The following is a 9422-nucleotide window of genomic DNA, read 5'->3' on the forward strand; positions in this document are numbered from 1 at the left end:
TAGCAAAAGCTAGTCTAAGGGGAAAGTGTCTGGCTTTTTTTGGGTCAGATTTATGGGGAATGATTTACATAAAATAATCAAACGTCGCCTGCTAAAACAGTTCAATTTATTTTAATAGAGGCGATTGGACGCTTCTCAGTTCATCAGTTTTGTGTTATATTTGAAACAGTGACCTTTTTTTGGGAAAACCTGGCAGTGAAAGGAAGGATTTATCCTGTTTGTCTGAGAGATTTGATTCTGGTGGTACAAAGACCGCAGCCTTTGATCCAATTACAATGTATGTATATCCCGGGTCACTTCCTGTCCCACAGTCGTAGCCTCGGGAGTGGGGCCGCAATCACGACTCTGTCGAAATATTGAGTTTGTGCCCTAAAGCCACTTTTTTTTCCCCCCGCACACATGACCGTGTGTGTATATCTGTGTGCTTGTGTAACCGTTCGGCCAGGGCTAATGTTTCAGAGCGGTTTGAGAAGGGTCACCAGCTGTGTTTCAAACATCTGTTCCTCATAGAAGCAGCCATGGATCCCATTTCCTCGATCCTTGTCATGTTTAGAAAGAGAGATTAAGCTTTGTGCCGTCTACTGAGGGTCTCCTCCTCTCTTTGAGTCATCTTCACCGCCTGCTTAGCTGCAAATCAAACGAAACTGTCTGAGCCGTTGGCTGACGTTGATGGACAGGGGTTTGAGAGGTGCAGTGTTTTTCATTAGACACGCAACTGTGGAAAGGGGGGTTTGCTTTGCGTCAGAGCTGTAAGGGCAACTCATTTATTCCGATGAATATAAACAGTGTCTGTTCCTTTTTTAATTGGATTTTAGAAACGTGTATCCATCCTTTCCAGGAATGGAAATTGTTTTTTTAATTGGTAAAAGCCTAGGTTTAAAGCAAACCCTGTCTAAAAACTATACACATCTTTGGATCCGAAATATGAATTGGCTCAAAATCTGCCAGAACAATCACATTCCCGATATGTAAATTCTTGATCCATTTCACAGATGCATTTTCAAACAAATCGGATGTCTGTTTTGAGTTCTCCACACGTCTGACTAATGAGCTAGTTGAGAAATGTGACTTCGGCCTCTTATACAAGCAGCTGTGGAGTAAATTACCAGAAATAATGTTTAAACACATGTTTTACAAAACCTGCAGATCATTCTCTGTTTGAGTCAATGTATATTCTCCCACATCTTGGTGAAATGTCAGTCTTTTAATTTCCTATTAGAATACATGCATCTAGTAAAATGTAGCCTATGCATTTGTAAAATATATATAATTAGAAATATATTTAAAGTGCATTTGAAAGTACACAAGGTTTTTGTTTTAACAACAGTAGAGGGCAGTCACTCCACCTGAGTGCCTTTAAATCAGATGCATCCTCATTATAAAATTCATTATCTGAAAAGCATGCCATTTATCTGTAATGCAAATTATTAAACATTATTTAGGTCATTATATCTGCCTCATGCATTGTGTCTTATCATCTTCGTTTAGACATGATACCAAAGTGATATCATATTTATTAGACACCTGACACTGCCAGGGCATCCGTGTTCACTCATGTAAATATGTGTATTAGATTATGGCTGTCATAGCCTACAGCACCTTATCTCATAACCATAGTCATTTTTGATAAACTGATATATGCTATGAAATGTATAGGCTATGAAATTGATTATTAAGACAAAAATGAACGTGCTTGCTTATAAATCTTGTCATATCTTGTGTTGTAGGCTTTTATTTATTTACATACAATCATTTCTCATGACAGTGCTACAAAATGTGGCCCTGTTTTTTGTTGAATATGATAATGAAGTGGTGGGATAGTTAATACTTTTTATGATGTTGCATGTAATTCTGAATTGAATAAACCACTTATCTCATAACCATAGTCATTTTTGATAAACTGATATATGCTATGAAATGTATAGGCTATGAAATTGATTATTAAGACAAAAATGAAAGTGCTTGCTTATAAATCTCGTCATATCTTGTGTTGTAGGCTTTTATTTATTTACATGCAATCATTTCTCATGACAGTGTTACAAAATGTGGCCCTGTTTTTTGTTGAATATGATAATGAAGTGATGGGATATTTAATACTTTTTATGATGTTGCATGTAATTCTGAATTGTATAAACCATCTAATTGCAAATCTTAATGCTGTTTCTAGATCATCCATGAAAGGACACTTCCATACGTCAGAGGAGGAGGGACTGAACGGGCGGGCATTGGGACCCCGCCGCCTCCTCAGCTGCAAGGTTTCCTCCGTGTGCGCGAGTGTGATCGAGCTCTTCCCTGCAGGACACATTCAGATCCCAGTGTCACTCGGATGGGACACATCAACGCCCTCTCTATCTCTCTGTCTGTGGATTTGGACTTTTATACTGAGCTTCAGCAGGGACAGCAAACTTTTTAAATAAAAAAAACATATATAGGACAAAGAGTCCTCTTTTATTTAATTTTTTTTCTCCGAATATTTGGATTCTTTTTTGGTTTTGATGATCACTTTTAATACATTGAGGTTATCTGACCATGTCATAAGTGTTTCTCAGATGCACTTCCATATCTCCATAACATTATTACCGTTGGATATATAAATGAATGCGCTGTCGGAGATGCTGGTGTCCAGGGATTATTGCGCGCTCATGATGCGGGATCGGAAGGAATGCGACGCGCGCTCTGAAGTGGAGCGGGTTCGAACCCGAGAGCGTCTGGACGCGACTGTAGCGGGTCTGACCGAGCTGGAGTATCTGAGGCAGAGACAGGAGCTGCTGGTCAGGAGTGTGTTGAACTGTCAGGAGGCTGCAGGAAAGGACAATCCCTGCCTTACCGTGGAGGACAGCTATCTGAACACTGAGGAAAAACTTCTGGAGGAGAATATTTTATTACTCAGAAAACAATTGGTGAGTAATAAACACTGTTCTATTGTTGTTTTTTGTCATTTTTCATTTGACCTTTAATTTTAATAGACTATCACTAACAATGTTCAGTGATGGTAATACTAAGTACTTTTCTTTGTACCATGGTGCAAAATGTAATGTGCCATTGTATTTGTTTGGTACTTCCAAGAAGGGTACATGGTTAATGCATTGAGCATTTTCATAGTTTTGCAATGAAAGATATGTTTTTTATTGCCATAATTAAACATTTAGTTGGATTGGGATCAATTAAAATAATTACAAATATATTACATTGATTTAGTCTATTGTCTTGCATCAAAATGCAAATAGTAGAAAAACTGTTTGGAAGAAGAATAATGGTATAGACAGCAGTCGCTCTCTTTTTTTCTCTCTCTCTTTTTTCTTCTTTGCTTTTACAGTCATGTGACTGCAGAAACTCGAGCGCTATAATCATTAGAATGACATTAAAACAAAAAGAGAACCATTTCAATCAAACTTCCTGGAGGTAGTAGAACATCCCTGAGTTTCTAACACAAGTCTAGGAGGGGGTCTGACAGGCCTGAATAAGATTAGTTGATGGGCTTCAATGGAAATGAACTTTTTACAAGCCCAGCTCAAGCCCCCTGCTGTCTTTAGAGGATGACCGAGATTAAATTTAACAGTTGGGCTAAAGACACCTGGTTCCACTTGAGGTATTAGCAAACATTTCCATTATTGTAACCCTACGGGGTTCAAGCATTGTGGTTAATGCATTGTATACAGAAAAGAATTACAAGGTTTGGATTTATTTCCTGGCTTTGCTGAAGCCTCAGACATGTACACAAGTGGCTTGAGTCTTCCCCGCTGTAGTTTGGCATAGTTACACTTGTTTATCTTGAGGTCAGTTTGTTTGCAGGCCTCACACCCAGAGCTACATTAAAGTTAATGGGCATGTGTGGATCATATAATGCTTAATGTCCTTATGATTTCCCAACAACAAACAACCAATCCTCTGTGGTCTTTGACTGAGCCGAGCTTGTACAATGAATTGAGTATAAACTAGAAATGTAGACACAATCGTCCCAAGCCATCAACAGTGGTCTGGGGTTAATTTGATGCCGTTTCAAAATAACCGTCGGTGTGCTCTGCAAATGGCACTTTGTGTAAAAATGGTCTGCACAGCCCAGCATGCTGAGAGCTCAGGGCCCATAAATCACTTGCAGCCCGCCTGTCAGGACCAGGCTTTTTTACAGCCTCGGTCTGCAGCGGAGGAAACGCCATTCCACTGCTCCATATAGCCTGGAATCTGCACTGCATTACCTCCCCTGTCAGCAAACAGCAGTTAAAATTTGCAGCAGATAACATGCCTCTGATTATAGGTCATTTGAAGTAATGTCCGTCTGCTTTGAAGGGGCCACATTTTCTTCGTTCTGCCGTTTCACCACGCTTAATTTGGAATGCACCACATGATACGGGTGTTGTCAGATGCATCCAATTGCTCTCAAGCGGTGTGTCGAAGTCGAATGCTTATTCCCATGCAAGGTGTGACTCTAATTTAGCTCATTACATCTGTTTGATCGGTGCCATGAGGCCACCGGCAGTGAGGCATGCATTGTGAAACGCATTTGTTTGCAGATTCTTGTTAGAGCTGAAGGGCAAAACCTTCTAAATGAAATACCAGACAATTTTACCATCTATGAAGCTGCTAAACTACTGAATATTCATGAAATCTTTTGTCAACATCACATTTCTTTATAGAACTGCCTTAGGAGACGAGATGCAGGTTTGATCAACCAGCTCCAGGAATTAGACAGACAGATCAGTGACCTGCGGTTGGACACAGAGACTTCGCATGAACACGTGGAAACGGACAGCCGGCCAAGCTCAGGTTAGTATCTTTATATTTTTTGTAGAGCCATAACACTTTGAGAGGGGCTTGAATTCTGTGCGCTGTGTGTTTTATCGAATTGTCATTAAGGTTTGGCAAAATTGATTTCCTTCATAAAACCAATCTAGGCAAATAGCGTAGGCAGAAAGAATTTCCAATAAAACTGATTCACAAGCACATAAAGCATTTCTAATGATTGTTAATCTTCTACAATCACCCGAGGCTGGTAATCAGATGTCCTGTTCGAATTATATCAATTTGCACAAGACTACTTATGCTTTGGGCCTGTAGTAGCATGTGTACCTGTGAGCCCTAATGTCTGTTGGAAACTGTTTAGCTGTTTTGCTTAAGCACTAATTTGGTAATGCGAACAATCTGCACCCTGTACTAGAGGCCTGCTACAGCCACATTAGTTTACATTCCAAAAACGAGAGGTCATTTTAGTGCTGGAACTGACTGCACTTTTGTTGGAGGAAGGTTATATAAAGTGGAGATTGATAACATGTGTGTATGCTCCTTTCTAAAAGTCTTGATTGTTAAAATTCTGGTTTTATTTTCATCACAGCTGCAAACAGCCATTTTGGGTGCTGTTTGTAGTAGTTGTAATGGTTTTTATTCTTCACCATTTTAATGCTAATATCAATTGTGATGTATGGGGATCTAGTTCCTAGCTCTAGTTCCTCTGGCTAATGGATACCTTCCTGGAAGCTATGTTATTCAAATCGTAGGTTCCAGAAGAGAGCTCAGTCTTTGGATCATCACTCCATTCCTTGAGATGTAAAATTAATGTGTTAATGTCTCGCCTTCTCTCTCCCAGGCTTTTACGACCTAAGTGACGGTGCTTCTGGATCCCTCTCCAATTCCTCCAACTCCGTCTTCAGCGAGTGTTTGTCCAGTTGTCGTTCCACCACCTGCCTGTGCACCCCCCTCGACACCTCGCTCTGTGCCTCTGAGGGAAGGCTTAAACCTGCAGGTGAGTGTCTCCTTGTGACGGTTTGAGGTTTCAGCACTGTTCCATGCAGTCTTGAAACACTGTTCCCTTCTCTAGCTTTGTTATGCAGACCTATTTACTTAATGGCAATTTCGTCCTCCAGGCTTAGAAGCTGGTATCACAAAGAAGGGCCGCTTTGTTAGTTTGTTTCTAGTTTCTTCAAATGTCATCTGTTTCTGTGTTGCATTACCATTAGCAGAAAGCATTCTGTAATCACTTAAGCTGGACTGTGCAAATAGAGGTGAAACAGGAGAAGTTTGGTCTCAGACAGAGATAGAAACAGTTTCACAGCCCAGCTGATGGCTCTCCCAGCCACACCTATAAGCTAGCAACAAAAGGCTCATTAGCACATCAAAACTAATCAACCACCCACCCAGCTAAGTACTAGAACTCTAGGAATCAGAAATTCTCGTCTCTTACATTCCATAGCATAATGAAATTAGCAGTTTTAGTGATCTGACACTGCCTTTTCTTGTAGTATTAACTGTTGTGTCCTCTGGGATTTGCAGATGAGCTGGGCATTTGTACAGAGTGCGAATGCCAATGCGAGGACTCGAGTTCTGGAACAGTCCGCAGATCTCTTTCTGCATCTTACTCCCCTTCCCCGGACGGCTCCTGCGATGGCATTTCCAAATTCCACTGTGATCTCATTGCCAAAAATGGTAATGATGTTTACCGGTACCCCAGCCCTCTCCATGCGGTGGCTGTCCAGAGTCCCATCTTTTTCCAGTCCATGACTAGTCACCTAAAGGATGATTGTAGCTTCTCCAAGCATGGTGAAGCATCGAGTGATGAACAGAAACCTGAGCAGGTCATGGTCACCCAGAATTCATCTTGGCATTCCTCTCAGACACTCCCAAACAAAAAACTGGATAGTTATATCTTTGGGCTACTTCAGAGGAGGGCACAACCATTGAGGACCTGCAAACCCAGAACAAGCATCAACACTGACCCCTCCAAAAGCATTTTAAGGCAGGCTAGTCTTTGCTCACGAGTCCCTGCTGCTGTCCAGGCCCAGCATAGGACCTCTGACCTCAAGCCTAACTGGCAGACATGTTTACAAGATGCATCAGCAACTAGCACTGAGCCAAGCACAGCTTCGCCCCAAAGACAGTGGCCTGCTGAGTCTCCAAGTCAGCCACAGAATGGATACTCAATCACCAATGATAATAACACTAGTTGCCTCTTGAAGAAGAAGGTTTTTGGAGCCAGTAAAGGCCAGCAGCCGTTAAGTGTTGCATCGAAGGACTGCCAGGATTTAGGCAGCCCAAATGCAGTTTCCTCTCCCAAGCTCAACAAGCATTCTTATTACACTGTGGAGGACAATAAATCAGGACAAGCAATGAAAGCGAGTCCTCTCAAGAGGAGTCCTAATGCTCATGCTCCAGCCAGTTGTGGCGAAGACGCAGAGCAGCTGGCTCCAGAGTTGCTCAGTCTTGGCTCTTCTTCACAAAGCCAAGACGAGGGAGGTCACTTGGTCAGTGCCCAGTACATCCCTGCTCAGAAACAGAATGTAAATCTCCGCAAGGGTGGCACCAAGATTGTCAAAGTGAAAAGTTCCCCGAGTGCAAAAAGTAGACCTCATGTGTCCAAGCACGTTTCCGAGATTGTTCGTGACAAGCATCGGACAGGATCTAGGAGGTCTCGACAAGTGGACGACGTCCACCACTTGCACAAATCCTACAAGAAGGCCTCCTCAAAAGCCAAGAGAATCCCTGCCCCAATCCCTGAAGAACGAATCCTGGAAAAGCACACCAGTTCCACAGGGGGCCGATCTTCAGCCCAGAGACACCACGGACATCACCGACATCATGAGGCAGTGTTGGCCAAACCCAAGTACAAGCGCAGCGACTACCACCGGCGACCGAGGGGTCTCCATGAGATCCCTTATGAGGAGGCTTACAGGAGGGCTCACTGCAGGCAGAAACGAGAAATGCTGGGCCAAATGTCAGCCATGCACCTGCCATCTAACACACACTACACCAGCCCCTATGCCTACGTGGGCAGCGACTCTGAATATTCAGCAGAGTGTGCCTCTCTCTTCCATTCCACCATTCTGGACACGAGTGAGGATGAGCGCAGTAACTATACCACCAACTGTTTCGGGGACAGCGAGTCGAGCGCTAGCGAGGCAGACTATGTAGCTGAAAGCAGCACTAGCAGTGACTCTGAGGGCAGTGCAGGGGTCAATTGGCCCCAGTTCAACCAGGCGGGTGCAGGATCCCACGGAATGACGTCAGCACAGGCAAAGGCGTTCGTCAAAATCAAGGCTTCCCACAATTTGAAGAAGAAGATCTTACGTTTCCGATCAGGCTCATTAAAACTCATGACCACAGTGTGAGAGTCTTGAGGGACACAGAGATCAGTTTGGATGCAGCCAATCAAATTGGCTTCTCTCCATTATCAAACAATCAAGTGCCTAGACAGAAATCCGCTGCATGGCCTAAAACTGCCTGTCTGTCAGCTGGGAACTCAACTTCTGTCCAGCACAAACGCCTTCCCCTGCACTTTTCACCCCTTTGATGTCATTGTCTGTAGCCTTTTTGTTTTGTATTTATTATAAATTCAGCTTCTGCTGTGATGCATCTACAAAGCAAGTACTGTGTAAATGCACTGTTCATACATGGTTTACTTTTCTAAAGATATTTATAACTTAATATATTTGGTTAGCCATACATGGAAATACAATAGGAAGTATGAAGCAGTGTATTACAGACAGTCTGTATGAAAGGTTCACCAAGCCTAGTTCACCTGCTGATCGTTAAGGGCTTTTGTTAAATGCACATTAAATATGCATGAGCAACAGCTTTACCATTTACCTTATTAGCTGTAAATTACTCTTTTGTAAAATAAATGTTAATGTATGTTGATTTCTTGTGTCTTTTTTCTTTATTAAATCCCATTGTTCAAATCATTCACTGGTGTCTTTGTTTATTTGATGGGAATGGCTGTATTTCAGGGTAATTTTGAGTCCAAGAAACCGATCCTAAAATTGCACCTTTGTTTATTTTTATGGTCTGAAATTTTCATTTTCCAAAGTCAAGGCCATGTTAAACCACCATAAACCCCCTGCTAGAGCCGATAGTAGCTTGTTGCATCTACTTTTAGCCTCTGCAAATGTTCAGCAGACAAACACTTAACGTTCTTCCACCATGCCATTTGGGTAGCATTGTTCAGGGACTGCAAACTTAATCAGCACGTCTGTCTCCTTCAGCGCTGAAGAACATGAGGATCAGATGTTGGATTTATTCTTGATTTGTATCTTTGCAATAGACATGTTGCTATGTTGCTATTATGGTCTGGAGAGAAAAACAGAGTAAATATAGGGGACAGATGTAAAAAAGTGCAAACAACTAAACCTGTTGCACTCAAGATACTCTGACCTTTCGTTTTTGGATCATGTCCCTCGTGGTCACGACGAAGAGATTTCCCCTTCTGTTTCCAGAATCTAGCAGAGATAGCCTCCTGGAATAGGTCTGGCTTTTTAAAGCACAGTGCATCTGTTTATATTACCGCAGCTGTGTGAAAACCAGACTGCGTTCTCCTCTTTCTGGCATTTAACAACACATGGCTTTTCCTGCCTGGTTACAAGATATTCAGAGTCAGTTAGATGATAGTTTATTTAGCGTGCTTGATAACCATAGCTCTTGGACAAAAGGATTTAGAG

At 42.2% G+C, this 9422-nt stretch overlaps 1 protein-coding gene across 1 annotated transcript; it reads left to right on the forward strand.

Annotated features, from left to right (window-relative positions):
- Positions 1-2307: 2307 nt before the first annotated feature.
- dact1 (dishevelled-binding antagonist of beta-catenin 1) lies at positions 2308-8671 on the forward strand. The gene is made up of 4 exons (XM_079832952.1): positions 2308-2900; positions 4635-4764; positions 5582-5737; positions 6265-8671. Exons 1-4 carry the CDS (start codon positions 2595-2597, stop codon positions 8094-8096), a joined length of 2424 nt encoding a protein of 807 aa, XP_079689078.1. The 5' UTR covers positions 2308-2594; the 3' UTR covers positions 8097-8671.
- The last annotated feature ends 751 nt before the right edge of the window (positions 8672-9422 follow it).

Source organism: Gobio gobio (genome assembly GCF_949357685.1).
Source record: "Gobio gobio genome assembly, chromosome: 13".
NCBI classification, from domain to species: domain Eukaryota; kingdom Metazoa; phylum Chordata; class Actinopteri; order Cypriniformes; family Gobionidae; genus Gobio; species Gobio gobio.

Excerpts from the sequence above, each read along its gene's own strand:
- dact1 (XM_079832952.1), top strand. The coding sequence starts at position 2,595 with ATGAATGCGCTGTCGGAGATGCTGGTGTCCAGGGATTATTGCGCGCTC. Across the intron at positions 2,901-4,634 it reads TATTACTCAGAAAACAATTG|AACTGCCTTAGGAGACGAGA; the intron begins GTGAGTAATAAA and ends ATTTCTTTATAG. Across the intron at positions 5,738-6,264 it reads GGGAAGGCTTAAACCTGCAG|ATGAGCTGGGCATTTGTACA; the intron begins GTGAGTGTCTCC and ends TGGGATTTGCAG.